Source organism: Poecilia mexicana, unplaced genomic scaffold (genome assembly GCF_051168715.1).
Source record: "Poecilia mexicana isolate PSO_F unplaced genomic scaffold, ASM5116871v1 scaffold_5, whole genome shotgun sequence".
Taxonomy (NCBI): domain Eukaryota; kingdom Metazoa; phylum Chordata; class Actinopteri; order Cyprinodontiformes; family Poeciliidae; genus Poecilia; species Poecilia mexicana.
The window spans coordinates 19,819,490-19,845,739 of record NW_028263374.1 but is presented as its reverse complement, the minus strand read 5'-3'; the positions used below and the strand labels follow the sequence as shown (position 1 = coordinate 19,845,739).

General features: G+C 38.6%; 3 protein-coding genes across 6 annotated transcripts in view; 2 read left to right on the top strand and 1 right to left on the bottom strand.

The window, feature by feature from the left end:
* pparg (peroxisome proliferator-activated receptor gamma) overlaps positions 1-1,566 on the top strand; it is a 43,730-nt gene extending 42,164 nt beyond the window's left edge. For all 3 annotated transcript variants that reach the window (XM_014997023.2, XM_014997022.2, XM_014997025.2), the window contains exon 9: positions 303-1,566. In XM_014997023.2, coding sequence (XP_014852509.2) covers positions 303-550 — 248 coding nt within the window. In that variant the 3' untranslated portion in view covers positions 551-1,566. The remainder of the gene's footprint in view (positions 1-302) is intronic.
* An 8,194-nt stretch (positions 1,567-9,760) lies between these two features.
* terf2ip (telomeric repeat binding factor 2, interacting protein) lies at positions 9,761-16,160 on the top strand. Of its 2 annotated transcripts, none has more exons than XM_014997026.2 (9): positions 9,761-10,196; positions 11,561-11,798; positions 11,933-12,078; positions 12,638-12,873; positions 13,708-13,797; positions 13,925-14,561; positions 14,671-14,771; positions 14,878-15,339; positions 15,419-16,160. In XM_014997026.2, exons 2-9 carry the CDS (start codon positions 11,572-11,574, stop codon positions 15,638-15,640), a joined length of 2,121 nt encoding a protein of 706 aa, XP_014852512.2. In that variant the 5' UTR covers positions 9,761-10,196; positions 11,561-11,571; the 3' UTR covers positions 15,641-16,160. The 2 variants fall into 2 exon arrangements, with proteins under 2 accessions (XP_014852512.2, XP_087861838.1); XM_088005712.1 differs by lacking the exon at positions 9,761-10,196 and adding an exon at positions 10,750-11,042.
* A 135-nt stretch (positions 16,161-16,295) lies between these two features.
* The window catches only part of iffo2b (intermediate filament family orphan 2b), a 28,464-nt gene continuing 18,509 nt past the window's right edge, over positions 16,296-26,250 (bottom strand). The window contains exons 2-8 of the mRNA XM_014997031.2: positions 25,041-25,101; positions 23,790-23,885; positions 22,340-22,510; positions 21,131-21,276; positions 20,567-20,738; positions 20,327-20,425; positions 16,296-19,978 (exon numbers count right to left, since the gene is read on the bottom strand). Of these exons, the coding sequence (XP_014852517.2) occupies positions 19,745-19,978; positions 20,327-20,425; positions 20,567-20,738; positions 21,131-21,276; positions 22,340-22,510; positions 23,790-23,885; positions 25,041-25,101 (979 nt within the window). The 3' untranslated portion in view covers positions 16,296-19,744. The remainder of the gene's footprint in view (positions 19,979-20,326; positions 20,426-20,566; positions 20,739-21,130; positions 21,277-22,339; positions 22,511-23,789; positions 23,886-25,040; positions 25,102-26,250) is intronic.

Sequence of the window (26,250 nt, the reverse complement as noted above, 5' to 3'; positions counted from 1 at the left end):
AGCAAGGTGCATTAAATCATAAATTGGCAGCTAAATAGCCTAACTATGCAGAGCATTACACCATGGGATGCTTAAAATGTATTACCTCATATCCTAACCCTGCTTTAACTTTCCCTACAACATTTTTTCTAACCTGTCTGGTGTGTCCCTTGGTCTTTGTGAGGTTTTTTATGAATTAATGTTCTCCAAGAAACTTCTGAGACTTTCACATTACATAGGGATGAAATTACATGGAGGTGAACTCCATGTGTGAGGTCTGTTACTAATTGATCCCCTGTGTCTCTGCGCCCCGTCCCGTCCAGACCGGCCCGGCCTGCTGAACGTGAAGCCCATCGAGCAGCTTCAGGAGACGGTGCTCCATTCGCTGGAGCTGCAACTGAAGCTCAGCCATCCAGACTCCCTGCAGCTGTTTGCCAAGCTGCTCCAGAAGATGACGGACCTGCGTCAGATAGTCACTGACCACGTGCACCTCATCGAGCTGCTGAAGCAGACCGAGGTGGATATGCTCCTACACCCTTTGCTGCAAGAGATCATGAAGGACTTGTACTAGAGCTCAAAAGGAAAAGAGGACAAGCGCTGCAATGTGAAGAAAAACCGAGACGGTTAAATCATGAATTGAAATTAATCATTTAGCAGAAGGTGGAGAAGAACAGGAAGAGAAAATCAAGAAAAGAAATGAATTTTTTTTTTTATCTGTTTCTAGACAGTCTCAATGTGATTAATGTGTGGCGCACAGTCATTTGTCTACCACAGAGCCCGAACATTTCATTACGGGCTGTCTGCCAACTTCAGTACGAAACTACCACCTTTTGCAGCAAAGTGCCGATGACTAACAGAAAGAGAGGGAACCGTCATTTGGCAAACTTGACGCAAAAATTCTTCATGCTTCATCACTGTTAAAGCTTCACGTGCCTTAAAGGGAAACATTTTTCACGCCTTGCCGCATACAGCACTTGTCGTGCGGCTTGTTTCTTCACAGCCATCCACAGAGATCAGCAGTGCACGTACATACATCAGTCTCTCTGCGAACACGCACAAACGCATGAACGCTCACACGCGTAAAATTGCGCACAGTCGTTTTCTGTTTTGGCATCAGGGTGAAGGTGCTATCTCATTTTAATCAGCTGCATCCAAAAACAGAAATCAGATTAGTGCTTATAACTTATTCTGGTCCTGCACACCGCTTAGAAACTGTGAGAAAGTAAGTGTGAGCTAACAGAGGGCACACAGCAGGAATGTTGTTGGCTTTAAAATACGCCTTAATGATCGAATGTTTAGCTTTTTTAAAAAAAGATCCAATGTTGTTCTTAAGCATATTGTACATATTCAATGTATAATATATGTAATCTCTCTTTTTGTTTCCATTTGTATGAAATTCTTAAACCAAACTTGCTTTTGAGCCTTTAGATTCAGCAACTTGGTTGAGTTCTAATTTTTCAATGTGAAATTATTTTGTATCTATTTCAGTCCATTTTTTTGTGCAGGCAAAAAGACTGGATTCTTACCTACTAGGGAGATAAAGAGTGAGAAATTACCTGTAAATAAAATATTTTCTAACTTTTTTTACTTGGAGTCTGTTTCTTGCTTAAGGACAATCAACAGTGCATCAACGCTGTTTTCAACTATCTATAACCATCACTTTAGTATAATAAAGCTGGAAGATGAATATCTGGCCCGATCTCAAGTCTTTTGCGGTCACATTTGAACAATGTTTTTTTCTTTTCTTTTGCATTTAACGTCTGTACAAAGGCAAGAAAGTGTGCATCAGAATATTTGGCTCAGGTCATTGCAGTTCAAACTATTTCCAAATATCTTCCTTGGAGGCATTGCTCAGACACTTTCAAATCTAGTTTTACAGTCATGACATCAGCTGTCTTCCTTGCCTATTACCAAATACTTCTAAACACACACACACATGCACACGCACACACACACACACACACCCCCGCTGCTGCCATTGCAACATCTGAACTATGCTAGGCCGGAAGACCGGAGTCTGTGGGCTCTAATTTCATGTGCAGGAAGGGAAGTTGGTTTACTTTATGAAGGTTGTGTTTTTTAGATTTAATGCTTTCTTCTGGTTAGAGCTTAAAGCTTTTTCATGCCATTTTGTACTTTTCACAGCTTAGAGAGTTTGGGTAGAATAGCTTACAGGAGAGATAGCGTGCAAAGCAGAGGTCAGAGTAACATTCAAACTCCGGACATTAAACTTTAACCCAGCGAGACACCGGGTCACTTTCATAAACTTTCATTTGCACAAAGCTTCCTCAGCTGTCTGGTCAGGTTGTCATTGCATGTTGTTTTTCTGACTCATGCCAGGTGCTTGATGTCAGGGAAGTCAGCCAGGACTCTCAATTCCTATTTATGTCAAGTTCAATCTGAACTACATTAGACAATTCCCTCGGTGTACAGTACCGAAGCTCTTAAAAATATGTATATATCTCTAATCAATCAATGTTTCTTTTTTCTCTTGTATTGCATTGGTCTGTATTTCCAAACCTGGTCCTCATGCACTCCTGCCCCGCATGTTTTAGATGTGTCTCTGTTCAGGCACATCCGATTCAAATAATTGCATGACAGCCACCAAATGCTCCAGAAGCCATTCATTCAAGCCAGTTATTTGAAAGTAAAGAAACACCTGGGGCACTTGAGAATCAGGTTAGAGAACCACTGATATAGGCCTAGTGGTGCGTTCACACCAAACGCATTTTGCTAGGAGCGATTTGAAGCATTTTTCACGTTTAATCGCGTCAAGCGAGTCCAACAAATAGGCCGACAACTGAAAAGAACTTCTCAAGCTATTTTGACATGTCTGTTGTGCCCTCGACGCGCCTCCACATAGACTTGAATTTAAACCAGAAGTGCGAAGCGAGGTTGGTGTCGAGCAAAATGTCAAGCGACATGCGTCGAACCTGAAGCGTCGGACGTGTTTTTGACATGCATGACGTGTTTGGTGTGAACGCACCGTAGCACTGAGTCATGTAGATCATAAACAGTTTGGATTCTGGTGAACTTGTTAAAATTCTGTTGTGTTTGACGAGAATATTTGAAGTTAGTTAAACTTGTTTTGTGTCCTGTGGGCGACTGTTGATCAGTGGATACGGTAATTGTGTTGCAATCTGGAGGTTTTATTCAAGCTTCCTGCTTCGTGTTACATGTTGATGCTCCCCTCAACAAAACACTGAATGCATGAATGTGGGTGTGATTGAATGTGGATAGTATAATTAAAAGTTTGAAAGAAATTCAATTCATTATTAATTTGCACCACGTTTCCTCTTGCTCACAGCTTTCAAGCTCATTCTGCTTATTCAACGTGTCATGGGCAAAAGTTTCCCCAATAACTTTTATTTTACTTTCTCCAGCATTGAAATTAAATATTACTGAATAGAAAAAGATGTCTTTCATTCATTTTCTAGACAGTTAACCAGGACAACCATTCAGAAATGTGTTAATACTGTTTTAGTCTTATTTTTTTTATATTTATGTTGCAAAAACCTCCAAGAAGTTTTTCCATGTTTTGGTATGTTGCTGCTGAGGTCAGTGGCTTTAAAGGAGTATTTTCTCTTGAAGCAACTTAACATAAAACCTAGCATGAGAACTGTTAAGGTAAGCCAAAATGTACAACTGTGTTGCCAGAAAACCTGAGAAACATTTAAAAAAGGTTCAAGAAAAGTTGTTTGAATGGTTCAAAAAAGAGAATTGTTAGATTGCTGTGAGTTTGGAGAAACAGAAAATAGCACTCCAACGTATTTATTCAAATTAAAACTGTGAGTTAATTTTTGGTTAGTTTAGCTGTACAGTTTGGGAACATGTTTTATTGACTTTTTGATCAAGAACTCATCAGCAAAACAAGATAGTTTTGTTTGTTTTTTTCCCCCCAAGGACGAAAAACATTCATAGGAACCCTCAAAAAAGTCCTAATTGAACTTCTACTGAACCGATAAACAGCTACACCAGTTTTCAAACAAAAATGTAAAAAAAACAGTAACTGTATAACGTGTATGTCATAAAATAAAATGTAATAAACTCAAAATGAGACCAATAGATGTTTCATAAAATTTACATGAGAACTTAGACTTGAGGAACACTTGCATGTAATTTGTAATCACAAAATGATACAAAGTATTTCCACAATAACCTGGCCATTGCCTTCCTGTGCAGTTTCACTTGAAAAAACATTCTCATTTACAGCACAGTCTGGGCTTTCTCCCTTTGACTTGAATTGTCTCCGGCAGATTTCTACAGGGTCAGACAGTGAACAGAAGGAGAAGTTGTGAAGTGTGATGTTTATTTCCAGAATTGTAGTCTGCTTGTAGTTTTAGCAAAGACAGAGGAGAAACTAAAACGAAGCTGTTCAGTCCGTGTTGGTCAAGCTTAAAATATTGAATTAACATTAACAGCCGCTTCGTTCAGATTAGCACTTATCTCTTTGCAGTGGAAGATGTATGTTTACAGCACAGGCAATTTCCAGCAAGCTTCTTAGCATACTTCCACATTACATATGCCACAAAACACGTCACCAATCGGATAAAATGAAAAACCTAAACATATTCCATACCTCTAGGAAGCAATTGTTTCTCAACAGCCGAGAGCCGAGACCCTCTGTAGGAAGCAAATAGCTTAGGACAAGGGGCTTGTTTTTACCCGACTAGTTCCACAATGGCAGGTAGAGGATTTCAACCAATTTTGCGCATCAATAGAGAATCCTATCTGCTTTCCCAGTCTATTAATCAGTACTGAACATCATGATTACCATGTCAAATCCAAAGAAATTCACTCACTGCATTAGAATGTGCCACTTGTCCCTGTAAATTAATGTCTGGATAAGATATATTTGTATAATAAGACAAAAAGAAGAAAACTTGATCCTGATTAAGGGAAGTCACATGTTACTTTTCATAAAATCCTAATTGTTTTCTTTTTAGTGAGGGAGGAACAAGTTAAATTACAGTATGTTTCTTGGACTTTTCCCTCAGCGAGAATACAAAAATATTTCCATTAAAAATGCGAACCAGTATTTGTATTATTTAAAAAGAAAATAAAAAGAGAAATACTCTTTTAACCTTTTGTGAAAATAAATCATCCCTGGCCTCCTCAACCAGTGTTGATGTTTCCCAGGTTTTAATAGGAACATATCTATCTGTCCAGGATGAGTAAGTGAGCTGTTAGCAGGGGAAACTCAGCTGAACTGTTGGGAGAAGATCCTGTAGGACGTGAGAAACAGAAGGAAGGAGAAGTTTGGTTCTAAAAATAAGTCTTTGTATTGGCACAGTACAGTGGGGGGTTTCTGGCTCAGAGCTGGAGAATCTCCGTGGACGGCGGACGGTGACGGTAATTAACTGTGTTATTTATTTAATGTTGAGTCAGCATATCCTCATTTTGTTGGATCCAGTCTCTGCTGACTGAGCTCTGCCAAGATTCCTGCACAGATCCACTAAATAATATTCAGAAAGCATATTTCTGTTGACCAGACTAAGCTACGTCCAAAGAAAGCCTGTGTGATTTGTACAAGGAAGCTTTGTTTTTGTTTAAGATCCTTAAGAAATGCCAGTTTTTTTGTTTGTTTGTTTCTTTTATTATATGTTTTTGAGTATAAGAGACCTTTTACTCAAACCTTTGCCAGGTTTAAAATACATAATATCTGTTTCCTTATTCAGGCTTCAATATTTAATATTGAAGTGATACATCTGGCAGTGTGCTAATGAAAATATATTTGAAGATGTTAATTCATCAAATCTGATACTTGTATAGAAAACTCCCCACGAATTTATGTTAAGGTGTTAAACTCAAGAACTGATTTAAAATACTGCTTTATATGCGTCAAGTGTTTGATACATTACTTTCAAAAATTCAGTTTTACATAACCACCATACTTACAAGTGGAACAAAATAAGGCACGGATTGAGTGACTCATATGCACTTAAGCAAACTTTGCCTTTACAAGATCAAAATAACAGCTCAGTGACAGAAGTGGCTCTAACTATGATAGCTATCGTTGGATTCTCATTCACCTCCTTGGGGTAGGGCAACCTTTTCCGGTCTGTTATTGAGCAGAGACTCCAGCACTCTCTAGAATTTGGCTCTCATGAAAGAGCCTTTTCACTTTTAATTTTTTTCACATGAGCTGTACAGGGAAACAATATTGTTCCGGTAAATCAAGAATAACAAGGAAAAGCAGCACCATTATTCCACAGAAAATTGGGTTGCATCCGGTAGGACTTGCCTGTGCAAAATAAAAATGTTTAATTGTTTACCACATGCAACATTTTGAAGGAAAAAAAAGTGCTTTATGTTTTAATCGTTGCTTTCATAGATACTGGGATATTAGTATGTTCTCTTTTTTTTGTTCCAAACAGGTCTTCCATGTTTATGAATGATGACGTCAGAATCATAGTTTAAATTTACAGTCTGACATCAGTGACTAATCTTTTGTGCTGCAGCAAAATTATTCAGCTCAATGTATGTGACAATGTTTTGAAATTCCTAGACATGTGCAAGTCATGCCCTCAGGTAAAGCTGGAGTCAAATGCATTTCCATTCACTTTCTAATTGCAAGACACAGTTTCCTGAGGACACTGTCGTGGGTGCTTCCTGATTTCATTCATTGATCTAACAAGATTACTGAAGTTAATTCCTTAAAATATTCCAAATCTGATCAGTCATCTGGACCATTGATCTGAAAAAAGTTTCTGTTCTTTAGGAACCCTAACCCTAACCCTACAGTAAATCTGCTCTAACTGTTGTTGGCTTTCCCACCGACATGCATCATGTTAATCCGTGACCAGAAATTAGATGGCAAGATGACGTGAAAATTCGTAGGAAGCCAAACGACGGCACGTAGAACATGTAGAACATGTAGAACATGTAGAACATGTAGAACATTGTGTTTAACTGCCATGCTGCAGCCAAGAAAAAATGTTTGACACGTCACGTACAATGCAGTTCGTCAGGTACATTTCTCCCAACATGTTGCTTCACCACTAATTAAGTGAACGAAAGTGAGAAATATGTCATTTATAGTTTGTTCTTAAGTAGTTTCAACTGTGTCACGTCAACACTTTATCTAGTACTAAAGGCTTGGAGAGTCTAATATCATAACATCTAATATCTACAGCTTAGCTATTTTTACCTATTTCTTGAGATTTGTGGAAAATTGAGAGAAAAATAATTCTTTGAAGATTTTTCAAAAGTTAGTGATATAGAGAGTAAATTAACTAGAGTTCTACTAACTGACATCATCTATTGAAGATTCTTCATATAGAAAAAAATAATAATGAAAAACTTTTTTTATGCATAAACAGTATATATAAATGCTTCACTGTTCATGTAAATGATACAACACCTCCCTCTGCTGACACTCACTTTCAAGGCTCACAACAGAAGGAGTGTCCTGACCTTAACCAAACTGTCAGCTGTGTCAACTCCGCAGCTGCTGATCCTGTGGGAGATTAATGTTCACTCTTATCTGTACAGACGACCTAAACGTCGTTGGGATATTGGCTCAGGAATGGGTTGATTGTTTCAGGTCACAGATAGATTAAAATCAGCATGAAGAAATAAATATCTGCCCATTCATTTACTTGTTACAGATTGTGGGTAAACACGTCTTGATGCGGTGGAGTGGCTGTTGTATTGTTGCAGCTGGTTGGGCTGCTGAGAGAGAAGAGCAGTGGAGGCCAGAAACAATAATGCAGTGGACATGCAAGACTGAGAGGGAGGGAAGGTCAGGGGAACCGACCAACGCGATTCATTCCCATAACCTCGACATTTTCCTCACAAAGCGAAAGTAATATTTTGACTGTTTAGCACACTGCTTCGTAAGACTGGAAGATTGATCATGATACTGTTTATGTTAAAATGTTGTTTATTGACAGACTGGACCAGCAGCTAGAAGAATTAGTTTTCAAATTCATTTAGAGTTCATTTTCTTTTGCTTTAAAAATAAAAACAAAGGAAAAAGATGATTTTGACCCCTCTATTTTTGATATAAACAATGTTCTTAGTTCAGACTGACCTGTAAATAAGTTGTATTTTATTTTTCTACATGTGAGCTCTATTTATTATCTTCTTTCTCTTGTTCCTTTCTTTTTCTTTCTTTTTATATAATCATCTTATAAGATGGAGATGCACAGTGACACTGCCTTGCACCAAGAAGGACCTTGGTTCAAATTCTGACCTGGGGTCAGTTTGCATGGAGTTTGTCACATAAAAATGATCATAACATCATCAGCTACTACTGGGATCAAAGTATAAATCAAGCCCTGATTTACATATTTACATTACTATCTACAAATATAGGTAATGAGCTGAAATAACAAAAATATGGAGACTACCAAACTAGCTATTTTCACTATGAAAATGTTTTCACCTAATGTGGTTACTAATATGAAAGAATTACCAGGGAAGGGCCTTAATTTTTTTTTCTTCTAACACTTTTCACAGCAGCCATTACACAGGATTTCGCTCACCTGGAGTTATTGAGCTATATCTTTCTCTCACTCTTTGGATAGGACTCTCTCAACAACTAGAGAGGATGTCAGTCTGACTCCTTGTCTCTTTTTAAAGACGTTTCAGTCCATTGTCCTCACAAGTATAAAGTTAGATTTAATATTGATACATTTCTATAAAAAAAATACTAAACGTAAAATCTCATAAAACCAAACAAAAAAATCCTTTACTTTTATTTTTCTGCTCTGCACTGAGACAACGAAAAGGAAAGTTTTAGAAAGCTTAGCAAGTTTGTAAAACTGGAAGAAAAAAGGGGAAATGCACAATCAGAGGTCAAAGTTTTCCACTATGCTGCAGAAAAACCATGTGCATGTCATCAGATTGTTACAGCTTTAGTCTCCACAAACCAAAAATTACTCATGTCCCCACAACACTGACACTGGCTGGACTTAATCACATGAGATTCTATAAAAAGAGAACTGTGTTTGTGTTTTACACATCAGGTTTGGTTTTAAGCAACTGAAATGTGTTTATAATGAGGTGTTGAAATCAGTGGGGCAGTAATTCATCTCAGATAAAGCCTCTGGGGTCTGATCAGAAGGAGTGTCTCACACTGAACTAACAGAGTTCCTATTTTTTTTGTTCCAGAGGTGTCATTTTTCTTAGATGGAGCAAGTTTGCACCTAATTTGGATCATTTTTCTCTCCGGGTGGTTAACATGAATTCTCTAGAACTGTATTCTCTAGTCTGATGCATATTTATTTATCATTTACGCTCTCTGAAAAAATAAACTTTTTTGATGAAAGGGCTCCAATCTCAGCCAACGTGTAGCAATAAATCCTATAGACCCTTTATAATACTTATTTTCATTACATCTCTTAAAGGGCAGTGTTATGTAAAATTGACTTTTTTTGAGTTTTACATCATGTTACAATGTTAATTCCTCATAAAAACAATGTTGACATGATTCCTTCATGCATGTTTGAGAAATCCTTTAATCTTTCAAGACAACAATTCAGCTGTGCAAAACCCGTGGGTGGACCTAGCGCTGCCTTCTAGAATCAGCTCCTTCTTGGAGTTGCAGCTTCTAAGCTTCCGCCTCACAGAGCAGCTCTTCCCATGACTCCTTCACTCAGCTCCTTCAGACTAGCCAGTAGCAGTTATTGGTGGAACTGCACATCTGCTGAGTTCATTAGACAAGCTACTTTTCAGTGCAACACTGGTAAAAACATTGTTAAACGGTAAATACAGGAGCAATGTTGTGATAACTTCCTGAAAGCGGAGTTTTAGAAAGAGCAGGAGCTTTAAAAGAGACAGAGGACCAATTTCAAGGAGTCAAATTTATTTTAAGTTATAATTGATATAAAGCATTTTTATTTTTATTTTATAACAACTGAAGGTAACACAGATACTTGATTGTACTATAAAATGGCGCCATGTGGCCGGAAAATAAATTACTGCCCCATAATTACCTAACTTTATTTTTTCCACAACTTTCCCAAATATAATCAATGACGGATTTATTTATTTATTTATTTATTTATTTATTTATTTATTTATTTATTTATTTATTTATTTATTTATTTATTTATTTATTTATTTATTATCACATTTTAGTGTAATATAAATACAAACACTAGGGGCGGTAAGTTGTCGCTACTTTGTTGAAGTTCACCGAAAAAGAAAATAAACCGGAAGTAGGCTTTGTTTTGGTTTTATTCGGGGCGGGAAAGGCAACAAATTACATGGTAAGTTCGTACTGGAGTTGGTTTTAACTTAAAAAGTGTTTTCATGTACTGTTGACAACATGTAACAGTCGCTATATAAACTCGGTAACAGTTTGTATTCGGGTTACGTCAAGCACCAAGTAATTAGCCAGATTTAGCTGATGGTTGTTAACCGAAAACATTATCTACTGTGAACGCTTCAAACAAAACACGCTTCTGTCGCTTTTCTGTTTTCCTTGTGCTTTAAACGTGGATCGGCAAACAGCTGAGGAAGCTGATAAGCAGCTGTATTGTGCGCAGATTTAATATTTAGCAGGTGTTTAAACGGAAACGCATACAGAACCTCGGTTATGTGAAAACTGTATGTGAGCCTGAATTTGAAGTAGAAATAGAAATTAATTGTATTTTGTTTGTTTTTATTTTCATGTGTTCATATGTGTGTTGATTACAGTGCGATAATCTAAACTAATGCGTTATATATGCTTAAATTACGTAGTGACTTCTGTTAAAACAATAATGTCCCACTTGTTTGTTGCACGAGTTCCTCTATGGTTGTGTTGAATTTGTCCATGAAATCATTTTAGGCTGGTTTAAGGTCGATGTCTTTTTTTATACAGAAAATATTTTTATCAAATACACTAAAGTTATTGTCTAGCAAAGTATTTTGTGTTTAGCCAGTTTAAACTGAATTCAGATTATTTTTTACAGTGAATTTAAATGTTGTATCTCATTATCTAAGGGTCTTCAAAACGTTGTTGTATATGCTGAAGGTTGTCGGCAGGAAGCATCTGTAGCAGTCTGTCTGAAGAAGATCTCTTTCGACTGACAGCCCTTCTAATATGGAACTTGAAGATTTTTATTTTAAATGTGAGACACATTTATTGTGAAGATCACTAAAATCTGGAACTGTAATTTGGAAAATCACTGATGTTTATTGAAGGATATGTTTCCCTCAGCTTGAGTTCACATTTCCTGTTTTAAAGGGTTTTCAACTCTTTGCTTGTTGGGTACAAGAGAAATTAAAAAATGAAGAAAAGCTTTTGTGGATCTGTGGCAATTTTTTTTTTACTACTACTGCTTATGCTTGTATTAACAAAGTTCATATGCAAAACTAATATCTTGTTAATTTGTCCCCTGGTCTTAATGGAGAAAGAGAATCATAACTATCTCTCATCTGTTTATTTGAAATGTGAGATTGTTAGAAAAAAATAGATTAAAAATTAGAAATTTGAGAGCATAACTTGCACACATTATATTTTTGTTAAAGTCATATAGAAAAAATCATTTTTGCTAAAATATTTATGGTAAAAATGTGTCGGGAGCGGTAGCTACTTCAATTTGTTACTAACAGCATTTTTTAAATAAATTTTAATTTATTTCTCCAGGTTTCTTAAAAATGTCATCCAGACAGAAAGATCCAGCCCAGTCTATCTCTCCAGTCCTATTCCTGACTGTGGAGGGTGAACCCATGTCCTTCTTCCTGCGACCCGGTCCTCACAAACGGAAGCTACAGCCGCTCATCACAGCTGGAGGAGGGACGTTATGTAGAGTCCAGGTGCCTGGAGCCATCCTGCTGATTGATCCTGAGGAAAACAGCTCTGTTCTTGAATCCGATGCTCATCGGTGGGTGTTGGACTGTTGACATTACATATATAGTACAGTCAGTAAACAGTATGGAAGGACTTTTGTGGCTTTAAAGGAGAGTGATATGGTACATTTTTCTTATTTGTGTCACTGGTATTTATTTTTATTTTCAGGTATGTTTCCACCCAGTATATTCATGACTGCATTAAGAAGGAGGAGCAGCTGGATTTAGATGATTATAGACTGAATCCAAAAGCAATCCAGAGATCCTCTTCAAAATTAAACAACAGTGGGGGAAGCCGTGCTGGACTGTTAGGAGGTACAACAACAACACTTAACTATGGACTTTTTTTCATGAGGCTTTAGCTTCCCATCTGAAAGATTTTTCAGATTGAAATCTGTGATTCAGACTAGAAGTACTATAGTCTGAATCTCATTAGCTTATTGTCCCATGCCACACTGTTTCCCAGTTATCCATTTTCCACCATTTATATAATAAAAAAAAAACATTGTCAAAACAATTATACCCTATTTCCTACCTGCATAATCAAAATAAGAATATCATACTGTAAGATGGGCCAGCTACATTAGTAGTGCTAATCTCCAGGAAAAATATTTGCAACATACATAGTGAAATTCTTGCACAAGCTCTTAATTGTATGGCATCCAAGATCACTTCAGACAAATTCAGCAAATTCTTTTACCCCATCAACTCACTCAAACTAGGTGTGTACAAGATTCTAAATGAATACATTTTAAATCAACAAAAATGTCTCATTCTATTAGGTTAAACAGATTTTTATGTTTAGTTACTTTCTAAAATGATTTAGTTGTATCATGTTTTTTATTTATAATCCCCCTCTCTTAAATTTCATTAGGCAGAATTGCCTACACCCCTGAGGAGGATGCTGCCATTCTGAATTTCATCAGCAAGCGTAAGTCAGAGACTGGGGGCAACCGGCTTTGGCAGGAGATGGAGAAGCAGCGGGTGACCAGTCACAGCTGGCAGTCTATGAAGTCCAGATTCAAAGACCAGCTATCAAAGAACCAGTCTGCATCTGCAGAGGTGGAAACCAAGGAAGACAGCAACAAGCTGCCTGAGAACAAAACTGAGGTAATTACAGTGAAAAGTTGCATTAAAAGTCCATTAAAAATGCTAACTTTGCGTTCAATTATCATAATTTACAAAATTATGCAAAGTTGGCACTTTTAATGGACTTTTAATGCAACTTTTAGAGCAACTTTGCATTAAAAGTGTCATTATTTACCAAATGACACTTCTTGACAGCTGTCATAAACATTCATAAAGACTTATTTATGTTCATGACAGGTGTTATGTCATGTTTATGAGTGTCATGTCAGTCTTATGCACACCCTTTCAAATAAAGTGTTACCGAAAAATGTGTAGCTATTCAGCTGTACACATGGATTTTAACTATTGGCAACACAAACATTGGATGGAAATCTGAGTTGATGTAAAATGGAGTTTTTTGAAAATGAAGAGAGAAATGAGATAATTAAACTAGCCTGGCCCTTAGTGAAAAAAACAACTTTCCCTGAAATCTAGAATCAGGTTGTGTGTCCTGTGGCGTCAACAATAGTCATTAAACATTCCTGATTATTTCCAGTGAGTGTTTTAGATCTGCTAAGGCGGTTGACTCGCCTTTGCAGAATTGTCTCAATTCAGCCACATTGAAGGGCTTTCTAAGGATAAACATAATGTTTTAAATAATGCTGGAGTACTTCAGTTGGATTCTAGACTTCGACTAGGCCACTCAAAGTTCTGTTGATATTTATTTGATCTTAAAGCAAGACAAGAAGGCAAAAACAGAATAAATCTGTCAGAGCGCAAATGTATTTACCCCATAGTGTAGCTTTGTGTCAATAAACAAATCCAGCTGTGGGCTATTTTTAGATTATAAGTAGCTGTTCATATTTCTGCTTTCAGGCAAAGCTCAATCAGGAATCTAATGCTGAAAAATCTCCCTGTGAAGCAACTGCTGATCCTGCTCATTCAGCAGAATCAGATCTGACACAGGTACTGCTGCATGGGCAATCAGAACCTTGTTTAGACATTTCATGTCATGATTTGAAGACATGTCTTTATGTGATTAGCACATTGAGTTCAAAGCAAACCAAAGGAACTGTATTTCCTGTCCCTACAGATTGATGTCCAGTCAATACCAGCAGCAGTCACACCTGAACAGGTAGAAACTCCGATAACGATAACAGCCTCTGTTACCGTGGAAGAGAGCAACACATCAGAGGAACAACCAAATATAAACATTCAACCGGAGAGTTTTGAAGGTGAAACGTCTCGCTGTTGTCAAACTGAGGAACAGGCAGAGAACCAAGCCAGCACAGAGACAACAGAACCAGAAAAAGATGAACCTCTTACGCCTGCTTCCCCACGAAAACAGAATTTATCAAAAAACTCCCCTGCAGATCAGCTCAAACTCTCAACTATAACGAGTTCACCTCACAGAGCAAAGCAAAAGCTGGAGGCATCCCCGGTGCAGGAGGAACCACAGCGTCGATTAACGCGCAGGCAGCTGGAACTGGAGGCAGCATCTTCATCCCCTGAGCCGTACGGGAAGAAACTGAGATCAGCCTCCAGCGCGGCTGAGCGGTCCACAGCATCCCCACCAAACTGGAAAAAAACTAAAACTCCCATGAAGTTAACTATCCAAGTAGCAGAAGAGCCGCCTCATAAGAAAGCCAGAGGGAAGAAAACTGCAGCAGAGGTGGAGAGTCGGGTGGAGCATAGCAGCAGCGATGCTGAAACTAAAACTGTGCAGCCAGGTTGGACATGAATATATGATGGTTTGGTGAATGTAGAGTGTATTTCATCTCTTACTTTGCCTTTAGGATATTCTGTTTTGATAAGAAATCTGTTTTTTTGTTTTTCCAGATGAAGCCAGTTCAGCCCCGCAGAAAGCAGAAAAGAAAAAAGAGAAAAGGCAGCTGGGAATTCTTGAAATGGCAACAAAGGAGTTTGAAGATGATTTTGAAGTAGGATATATATGTCTGCATGTATGCATGTGTATAAGCACCATTAAAAGTACAATTGGCATTCCAAACATTCTAATAAATTTAAATACTTCTGGTTTTTTTATAGTCTGATGAAAATGAAGGTCCAGATCTCCTAAACAATGCTGAAACTACAGCTGAAACTACAGCTGAAACTACAGCTTCATCAGCAGACGCTCCACAGCCTTCAGACTCGTCTGCAGATCCACCGGGTGCTCAGCCCAACTCTGAAGCTGAACCCAGCACACAGGGGGCCGGACCACAGACTCAGAGCTCAAGCAGCAACTGCATCCCGAACACCGACACCCCCGATGCCGGGTCCGTCCAGCTGCCTGTTTCAGAGCTCATCAGCTCCCCTTCAAAGGCCCACCTGTTCATATTTGACAGCGAATCTCAGGTAGATGACTCTCAATCTGTGGTTGGCGAGGGCTCAGCAGCTCCACATCACCCTCAGCGCTCAGAGGACAAAGACGCAGCGTTTTCTTTAACTCAGACGGAGTTGGAAGAGGACAAGCAGCGAATCAGGGAGCTGATGGCCCAGACCAACCAGGTCAGCGTCGCAGGTTTTCACCTCCAGCCCTGCGCTGTTGCAAAAATTCAGTTTTAATTGAATTTGTTTGTCTTTCCAGGACCTGGTCAGTGTGACCAAAGCTTTGCTAAAGACCAGCGGAGACTTCGCTGCTGCCTCTGATTTGCTTTTGAACCCCTCATCTGTTTCTGAGCCATTTTGGAGTCGCAGTGATGACAGTTTGTTGCTTTCAGCCGATCCTGTCGGCCGTCGGAAGCTGCAGGAAAAATACGGGGAGGAGAATGTGGCCAAGAGGATTGTGTTTCTTGAAGTGAAAGGATAAAGACAGCATGGGATAACAAGATTGACGGTCTGGGCTGCTGAGATTTTGTGCTTGATTTAAAATTTAAACCAAGATTAACTATTAAAACAGGGATTGGAAAGATTTTATACATTACAACTAGTGTGTATAAATTTGGAGGTGATCCTTGTTTTGTTTTAAGAATAATATTTTTGATGCATTTTAGCATGAAAAGATGTCATTGAATTTGTTTTTAATGTTTTATTCATTAAATTCCCTAATAAATATGACGGTACCATTTAATAAGTTAGAATTTGTTTAATGTTATAACATAACAGGCAAACCAACTTTCTTCTGGACCTGTTCATGATGCTGTTTGTTCAATAATGCTCTGAACACCTGAAGCCTCTATTGAACACCTGGATTTATACTGAGTTTAAATTACCTTCAACTGGACAATATTTATTCATTGGTTGACCTCTGAAGATAATTTCTTTCATCTTTTTAAGGGTATAGTAATAGAAATACATCAAATTTGAAAAAATAAATGCATAAATTGAAATATCCCTGTATTATTTCCCTCTTTTTCATCATTATTTCCGATTAGGATCTAATTGATTTTCTGGTCTTATTCTTTAAATTGAAGAACGACAATTAGAAAAAAAACAGTTAAAAAAAAAAAAACACCATCAGATCATTTTTTTAACCAATCCACCGCTTTATTTAACTTTACCCCAATACTAACTGAGTACATTCATCATTTTGAAACTAAGACTGCCCAACACCCACATCAGTACACCGTATAAATAGTTTCAACAAAAATATTACAAATGATAAACTTACAAATGTAAGAGAAAAGAGTATGGAATATAAATAAATATAGACAAAAAGCCAATTAAACTGAAGATGTTACCTGCGAGGCAAAATAAACATCAAGACTGGAACCTGATAGAGTTCAGCAGCTTTTATCCAAATGTTGCTGCAGCTTGGACCTCCCAGTTACATTCATGGAACTGAAACAGCAAATATGTTTGCAAGCGAACATAAACTGTTAACCAAAGCATCCCCAAACTTTATGAATAAAAACTCCTTGTATAAAACCCCTTTTTTTTTTTTTAATATGAAACATTCACATCCAGCAAATGTACATACGCGTTGTTGGTGGTAAGCTTGAAAACTCGTTCAGTAAAGCAAAACTCACACCGAGGTTTTCAGCGGATAACCAAACGTCATGAGTCCCTGTGTTTTTAACAGCTACATTATTTTAAGGTCTTTAAAGGCTTCCAATCAAGCTACATTCAACAAATAAAAGAGTCGCTACGGCTTTTTTTGAACTAAAACGAGGGAAACCTGCTTTAAGTGGTGGCAAAGTGGAGATGTTTTACCTGACATCCAGTAGTTTACAGGAGATACGGATGTTGGGGGGTGGGGGGGGAACCCTGTGTGGTTGGCATGTGCACTGAGACTGAGTCTGCGCAACTTTCCAGAGTCAGAATCATTTCATCACGTTGCTGTACATGATTGCTTTGGTTGGCTGGTTAGTGTGATGATCAGATGAGCGAGAAAAATCTCAGACCTGCCGTTCGCGGATGCTGCGGCCATACAGTATTAAATAATGGTATCACACAGTCCAGTAGAAAAAACAGAATGACTCTTTGTTACTCATCAGGCTGGTTTCATATCGTCTGAAGACAACAGCGAGGCTGTTTTTTTCACTGTTTTCATGTGTTAATTTTGTATTGTTGTGTGTTAGTAATTGAGAAATAATTGCAACAAATATGTTTAAGTTATTAAAAGCTTAACATAGTTACACAGTCTAATGGTTAACACATTGGTTAAAGAACATACACCTTTCGCCACAAGTAGTTTCGTAACAAATATGACAGACAGTACGCAGTCTGTATTGCAGCTTTTTAGCTCAAAATATATATTAGAAAAGACACATAACTTCTTTTCTGCACATCAGCATGCTTCAGAATATTCTGCCCCCGAAAACTTCAAGATAGAAGTATCACTTAATCTTGGATCCAGTAAATCACACTCAAAATCTAAAATGAACAGATGATTCAAACAAACAAAAAAAAAAACATTCATTCTCTCTCCATCCATTGATTAGTTTCTGTGCTGAATTATTTCCTCAATCTGCAGCAAAATGAGTTAGCATAAACACAAAAGGCCTCCGGGGTATATACGATCACATGCTGGCAGAGCTCATGTACAGACCGATGTTTCTAGCCCTGTTCTAAAAAGAAAACGAAGCACTAACGAAGCCCTCCTGCAGACTGCTGTCCAGAACAGCAGGATATGAACAGCAATCACCTAAAGTAAAACGGCTGAAATGTATTTTATTTAGCTTAATGTGAAATATGCCCTTTGGTTTAGCATGAAAAGCTGAAAGGAGTTGTTTACCATTAATGATTTAGGTTCTTACAATCCAACTCCTCTGTCTTTCTCGTTTTCAAGCAACTAAGTGTTGACTTGTGCAAATTCACGGCACAACACGGGTGGCTTTTCCTTAACGAAGCACATCTGAATCAGAGCAGAGCGCTGCCTACTTCAGCAGCAAGCAACACCTGGCCTTACTCTGCCTTGCATAAGTAGTCGTACTTTCAAACTTTGTTCAGATTTTGTCAAAATACAGTCACCAACATCAATGTGTTTTATTGGGGTTTCATGTGATAAGCTAAAACAAAGTAGTTAAGTAGCAGTGAAATGAAAATGACGCTTGGTTTGCCAGTTATGAGAAAAATACAAATCTGAAGAGTTAAGGGTTTCAACTCCCTACACTCTTAATAAAATCTTTATTTTAGATTATAAAGTACAGATACTGTTAGAATGGCGGAGCTCTGTTCAGTCAATTATTCTCAAATGAATGGAGTATGATGCAACCACCAGATCTATGGTAACTCTAAGCAGCTGCAGAGAGACACAAACTTGGACAGATCAATTATTGGTTTTTCTCATTTGTGTACTCCACAAATCTGGCATTTATAGAAGATCAGATGAAAATGTAAGTTTTGTTTCTTAGGGGGGATATGAGCAATTGTAGTGTGGGAAACTACCACTATGAAAACATCTTCTATGCTCATGCTTCTGCACAGAAGCTGTTGAAAAAACATGTTAGAGGCTGAAGAACACTTGAGACTAGAGCAACAACCCTAGACATTGATGTCTATAGATACTCTCTGTGCAATCGTACCCAGTTTGTATTGTACCTCACTATTATGGGCCTCCTGTGTTAGTCTATCACATAAAATCCCAATGAAACAATAACATTTTTGGTTGGAGTGAGGCAAAACATAAAGAACCTCGAAGGTTATGAACACTTTAGCAAAGCAGCGTACTGTAGTATTTTAGGGGCTCTGTTCCAGTTGACGCCCCCAACAAAGACAATACAACAACAAAAATACCTGCTTTCCTTAAAAGAGGCAAATGGCTGTAAGAGAAGCTAAAACGGGTGACAGCCAGTCCAAAACAGAATAAGGCTCGCTAAGTTGCATAGAAATTCAGTAGTGCACCGGTGCATTTACAAAAAAGGCTGTGCTCCTTTCCTCTGTCGACTTTGGCAAGTCTGTAGAGTTCCCTCAGAAACAAGCAGAACTTCAACACCATTTGTCTCCTCTTTTCTTTGTCTTCCTGACAGAAGACAATAAAACTCCAAAACTTTAATTTGGACTCTCAATGCCACACCTGTGTCCCGATCACACAAAAACAAGGGGGTATTTCAGTCAGGGGGAACAAAACGTTTCTCAATCTAAGAGATGTATAGTAATCATTTTGGTGAATGGAGGAGTACAATATGTACTGTATTTAATTCCTTTAGAAAAAAAGGATCTTAACTGGATAGAAAATACTTTTCAGCTTGTTTAAAATATTTTTTTTTCTCCTCTGCAAAATGATTTGAAGCCCTGGAATCAGCAGCGAGAAAGAGAGCACAGCTTGGTGTCTGCATTTACGAAGCAAAGACACCCCCCACCAACACTTTCCAAACAGCAAAAACAGTATAAAAGCACCAGTTCAGAGCCTGCACCATGTTAAGCTTGTTCCACCTCCAGTCAGGATGACATTTTGCTCATATTTAAACTCCAATGATTAATTGAGATTAATCTCCAACAGGAGATGGAACAAATCCCAGCTGTGCAGCCATCAACTGAGCGGGACTTCGGCCTCTGCATCCTTATCCGAGATCTCGTCCTGGATCTCGTCTGTGTTCCCTGAGTCGCTGCTGGCCACCGAGCTGAAAGAAGGAGAGTTTCTGCCGCCTTTAATCATCCGCCGACAGGTCTCCATCTGCACGTCGAGGCCCCTTTTCATGCTGCACATCTCCATGTACTCATGCAGATGTCGGTTCATGTCGCTCTTTGCAGTGGCCAGCTCCATCTGAAGCAATATCGACACGATTAGGAGTTCAGATAATCAATTGAAACTCTACAGCAGACGTTGGAGGACGTTATTAAGTCTACACCGTCAGAGGTAAAAGCTGCGTTTTGTGTTGAAGTAACATTTTTGGATGAGAATACATCGTAACACTGATCAACGTCTGAGCTAAGTGTGGGATATATTTGGTCATGAAGTGCAAATTTATCTAAATCCAAATGAAAAGCAAGTGCTCGAGCTAGGATGGTAAAACTATTATCTGCATCAACGAACCTCCAACATTTTTTCTTTTCTAATGCACACAGGAACCACTTTTTCTTTCACTACAAAATCATATTCATATCAGTGTACCTCAATCTGTCCGATGGTCTCCTGGTACTCCTTCTCCCTGCTCTTAAATAGGGTCTCTGTTTCATCAATGAGGCTGCCAAGACTTCCATCCTGGGAATCCTTAGAGAGCACAGACATAACCCTCATTCATCATGCATGAGTTCGCGTCTTACGCTGCATCCATAGCGTTAATGCATGCCCTGACTTGCAGAAGTCAGATTTTTTATTTATTTTTTTTTTAATCATTCAGACTGAACTTACGGGATCAGCCGCTTCGGCGCTGCCTTCGCCGGGGCAGGCGGCCGCGCAGGTCGTTGCAGCGATGGTGCACGGCATGTTGTAGTTTGTGAAATCCTCCCAGAGCAAGAGGGTGTCCTCGTTTTCCTCCCAGGTCAGACTGTCGCAGTCGTCGTCGATTTCGAACGTCTCGCGCCTGGCAACAAACGAGTTATCTGAACAATGTCTGTGTGGGACAGAGACCGGAAAGGAAAAGGAAAGCATAGAAAGGTGTAACAGCCAGCAGGTTCAGCAAAGGTCGAAGGCAAAGAGCTAAATTAAAATGTCACAGATAAGACGAAGTTCAAAGAGAAGAATAGCAGTAAGGGAAGCAGCCACTGTAGCTCATCAGTTAATTGCCAATACAAAAAAAGCACATGAATGCCAACATAAAAGGCTACAGCTCTGCTAAGACAGCATGCAGCCCATTGGTTGCAATATTTTAAATCAACAGCAGAGGGAGATGAAAGAACACACACTCACACGATGTCCAGAAAGTCATTTGGATTTGGTGTGTGGTTGTTTATTAGGGAGGGAGATGTCACTCACAGCTGGTTGAGCATGCGTTTCATCTCGTCAGTGATGTTGAGCGATCCAGGAACCTCCTCAGAAGTGCTTGGCTCAGCGTCCATCTCCGAGTTCTCCTCGTCGGAGATGGTCTTACGTTCCTTTCTCCTGCAGCACGCTGCAGCACCCTACAGAACACGCAAACACACAAAATGGGCTTTAACAGATGAACATTGACATTGTTTAAACTATATTATTATAATTTTTAAAGAAGACCTTCTTTCTACTTGACTGCAGCCCTCAGTTGGCCTAAAACAACGGTTTAAACAATTAACCCATTGAGTTCCTTTCATTTTTTTTTGTCCCGCTTCTGTTCCGAAGACACAAAAACGACTCATATATGTACTTTGTTGCATTTTTTACAAGTGAGATGACTGACCACAATCTCCACTGTACATTATTAATTTTACATTTTTTTAACCCCATTATTACCAGTTTTAATAATTATAATTTGTTCTGTTTGGAGAAAACACTGAAAATGTAATATTTTTCATCCCTAGTTTGTAAACTTTGAATCCGATCAGTTTTTATTTTTTGCAAAAGGTGCGAGAAATTGCAGGCAGAAAACTGCTTTTCAGTTCTTTCCATACATGACGAATACTCTAATCATGTGTTTTCTCAATTTTTAAGCATTTTAATGCAAAGTTTAGCCAGCTAAGTATGTGTTATCGAAGTCCAAAACAGTCAGCGTTGATTCAGATACATTTTTAGCTTTTGAGCAGAATAGATACAATTTATTTGAACATAAATATATGCAAATTGATTGTAGGTCTACAGTGCAGCACATGAAAAAAAAAATAGAATGGAAGATTTCAACACCAGGAAATGAAAAAAACTAAAATAAAACTGAAATTTTGATGAGCAGAGATTACTTTAGCTTAAAAGGTATAGGGTATTTCAATATTCACCAAACTGACAAACTTTTATGCCATTTATTTTATCCAAAAAAAAAAAAAACACATTCAGACAGTTTTGAGTACATTAGTGAGCATGCACGCCTGCACCTCTCAGAGAGGTCAGTAAGTGCAGAATCAGCTTGAGGTATAAGGATCAGTTGCAACATTATGAGCGACTGGCAGCTCTGGTTTCATTTGAGCTGAATGTTTCCTCTGCAGAAGAATTCTATTTTTTTTCTTTTTGCTGCATTTGCTGTCAGCTTTTCTCACAGAACACAATCACACGGAGACTCGCCTTCTCTGGGAGCGACCTGGCGGGGCTGACGTTGAACATTTTCGACATGTCCTCCGAGTTGCGTTGCTGAGCCACGTCGCACAGCTTGGCTGTGATGTCAATACGCCTGCAGATGTCCATGTCCACCCGCCTGGCTTTCTCCTGGATCTTTGAGTCCAGGTCAGTCATTTCCTGCAAAAGGGTGGAGAGCATTTAGATGACAAGTGCAACATTTTTCTTTATACTTGTTTGACATTTTCTGGATGTATTAGACCTCCACTACATGATGCTGGATGTGGGGACAGGATGGGAGCATTCCAGCTCTTATTTTTAAAGGGTATTCACACCATTTACGCAGGAAATGTAGCTTCTTCTGAGTGATAGTTGGGCGTTTAAATGTTTGACAGGAAAAATAATTAACATTTAACTATTACATTTACTCTTTTATTTACCAATTCTGCAACTTCATTGAGGGTTTGTAATAAAGAAATAATGGATTCTTTTGAAAAAGGCACACATCAGCGTGAGTTTGTCGTAGCTGTCAATATTGATTTTTATTTCTGAAATATTGTTTTTGACATTTCGGAAAACTTGTGGTTAACGGATCAACACTGGAAGCTCGTCATCCTATTAATCCAAAAAACTTTCAGTGTTGCACAGTGATAATCGTTTTATTATTTTTAAAAAACCCAGCAATGTTTCAATAAATTCTTCCTAAAAAGTAGAAAACCATTAGATTTTAGGAGCAGACATCAAGCTGTAAAGGACAAACTCTGTTCTAATGCAGCCAATGTCGAATCACCAAAGTCAAAGTCACATCAACCACATACACACACGCACACACACACAAACACACTGACTAATTTCTAAAACACATTAAATAATCTAGCCCTCCTAGACAATCTTATGGCACTTACCAGTCTCTGCATTCACACATCAGGGATGAAGTAAAGAACAAAAAATAACATGGAAATTTAACAGAAAGCAAATGGCAATGTAAAGATAAGCAACATAAACAATAGAGATTTTCCAAAAATAACACAGCCTGGCTGTTTATTTGTGACCAAACAGCAGCTGTGAATGCTGTAGTGTGTTTTAACTGTACAATCGCACCAGGGCAGGCACACCTGTTTGGAAACAATACAGACTGGCAGGGGACAGGACGTGCTATAGATCTAAAGCCTCTCTTCAGTTCAACGAATGCTTATCTTAGGGGTTTTATGGCAATTCACATTTTCATGTTTCCAAATAAGGAAGGAAGGAAGGAAGGAAGGAAGGAAGGGTGTGTGTTACTATTCAAACCAATAAAAATGAGAACACTATTCTGATAATTCAGAAAACAGTTGTAAATGCTACTGTAATCAGTGCTTTGAGTTGAATGGCTACCACAGGTCTTTATGTATGAAAGGGAAGCTTTGTAACACTTAAGGGAAAGACGGTGACATCATCATAGCAGTGAGTAAATACTTACGTCGCTCATCAGGCTCTTGAAAACCACGAGTTCAGCCTTCAGTCTGTCCACCTTCTCGGTCAGCTCATCCTGGATCTCTGACGACTCCTGGGCGCTCTACATGGACGACACCAGAAGGAATTCAATACAAGGGGAAATATATATTTTGAGATATAAGACTTCAAAATAGTTGTAACTCGTGCTAAAATACATCTAGATTAGCTTGGCCATGATGAAGCTTTAATTTAGTTTAAAAAAAAAGTTAAATCAACTTTAAAAGTAGTTAACTTTATAACCCAGGGATAAAGTGTTACATGGTGATGTTCTCACAAGTTTACTGGCAGATAAACCTCTCTCTTGTCTTTTAAGTAATTATGTGGATACAACTAGCATCTGGTTAATGGAAATTTGGGTCAAACTTTCATGGAGTCTTTCAAAGGAACACAGGATGTACTTTGTTTTTCGCATTCCTGTATATAAGCAGCAAGGTTACGTGCCAAATTAAAGAAATTCTGCAAACATTCTGCACAGCCTCAAATTTAGCCTTTCTATAATTTCAAATCAAACAGGCATCTGAGTTTTAAGACATTCGTTAAATGAATACAGTTAAATATTGTTTAGCAAATGCCCGGTTATGCTCCTGTTTTTAGTTAGCACACTGATTCCTCTGGCTCTGCTCCCTGAACGAGAAATGGCCGTTTGCGCTGACTTTACTTCAAACCGATTCCCTCTACGTTTTTACATTGACGTGTCAGTGTGCACTGCAAGGTTAAAACCCTCAGGGGGCTTCGGCAGTCCACCTCTCTACCTGGCGTTTTGCTGATGCAGACCATAAGACAAACATGCGTGCAGCCACAGATCGATTGGTGCAGAAGCAGAAAAGGGAGATGATGCCAAAAAGATGAATGACTATTACCAGCTGGGTCGGCTCTTTGTGTTGTGTTACAGCTTTAAGGTGATACACTTTAAGTTCATTCCGCTTTGCATCTACTTCCTTTTTCCTGCTCCGAGCGGCAGCATACTGGCAGGTTGCTGGTGGTGTTTAACGTTTCTATCTCCTGTGCATCTCGGCCAGCAGCCTCTTCTGATGGCTTTGTAATGAGGTTACTCTGATCGGACACATGCTGCTGGCTTATCCTGCGCCATGTAGCCTCAGTTTCCCTATTCTGAGGCTGCTTGTTTTCCTATAATCTTATAATGGTGGAAAGATGTCAAATATCTGTTTGTGTGTGTGTGATCACAGAACATATTTCAATGTTTATGCTTCCAAACCTGCTGTAGGGATTCCACAGTGGATTCCAGCTGCTCTCGCTTGGATAGCTCCTCCTCCCATCTGCAACACACAGCACAGAAAACAGAGGTGGGTCACTTTTACTGCCGGATCCAGTCCCCCAGAGGCCCAACGTATGGCTTAATGGTACTTTTGCGGAATAACACTCCCGTCTCTGATTACAAAGCGCCCCTGACAGTGTGGCATCACACCCACTGCCCCCTCTGTTTCCACGCTTTTGTCCTCTTCCTCCTTTGTTGCCTTCGCTGGTTCAATAAAAACTCAAAAGGATGAATGGAAAGCTGGTCTTTCCTCAAACACAACAAACATTGCTCATGAATACTGCTGGGACTCTTGGGTGACTGGAGGGTGGAGTGTTTCTGCTGCAGCCTGAATTCCTTCATGCTAACACGCTCCATTTGTTCATCATCACGTCTGAGGAGTGGGAGATATGCGTCCCGTTTGCATCTGTTAAATTCCATCAGAGCGACTAAGATTTGTGCAAATTAAATTGACATAGACATGTACTTATTCATTACAGTATAATGGATGATTGCATTATAATTTTACCCAACTGTAACTTACATCTTCAGTTACAGGCTCAGAAATTTTATGAGAAAATACACTTAAAGAAGAAAGATGCTGGTGTCCGTGTGAGATTTAGGCTAAATGGTGATTATAAGGAGATCATCTAGTGGTAAAGTACTTAGGACGTTTTAAGTTAGAAAAGATTTTTGCTTTCCAAAAAAGACTTTGGAGGGTCAAGTCTTTAGTTCATGTTGGGCTCCATAACGAACCCCTACAAAAGTAATCATTCTCGTTTCACCATAAGTAAATTTAGAGGAACATCAGAGTATTAATATTCTGGATTCGAGTGAGGTTTAAAACCTTCTAAGATGATGTTATAGATCTGGGGATTGTTGTGAAATAAAAATCAAATCAAGAGAAGGACCTTTTATTCAGAAAATGTTCAGAAAAGTCAGTTTTATTATACTTTTAAAAGTAGCACACTGCATGCCAATATTTGACCTTGACAAAGGGGTTAAATGTTTTCAAAATAAAGTGCCATAGGTGCCGTGAAACCTTTATGATGTTTTTTCACTTTCTTGTAAAGTTAGATCTTCTGGTCTCGGTGCATTATGCAACACCATTGCAATATATCAAAGAGCTCATGTGCTTTGTATTCTTAGACTGCAATGAATTTTTACTATA

What these genes read in the sequence shown, in the direction of transcription:
- terf2ip (XM_088005712.1), top strand. Translation starts at nt 11,015, where the DNA reads ATGGAACTTGAAGATTTTTATTTTAAAT. An exon ending in CTTGAATCCGATGCTCATCG is followed by an intron (nt 11,799 to 11,932) that starts GTGGGTGTTGGA and finishes TTTTATTTTCAG; the next exon opens with GTATGTTTCCACCCAGTATA. An exon ending in TGATGGCCCAGACCAACCAG is followed by an intron (nt 15,340 to 15,418) that starts GTCAGCGTCGCA and finishes TTGTCTTTCCAG; the next exon opens with GACCTGGTCAGTGTGACCAA.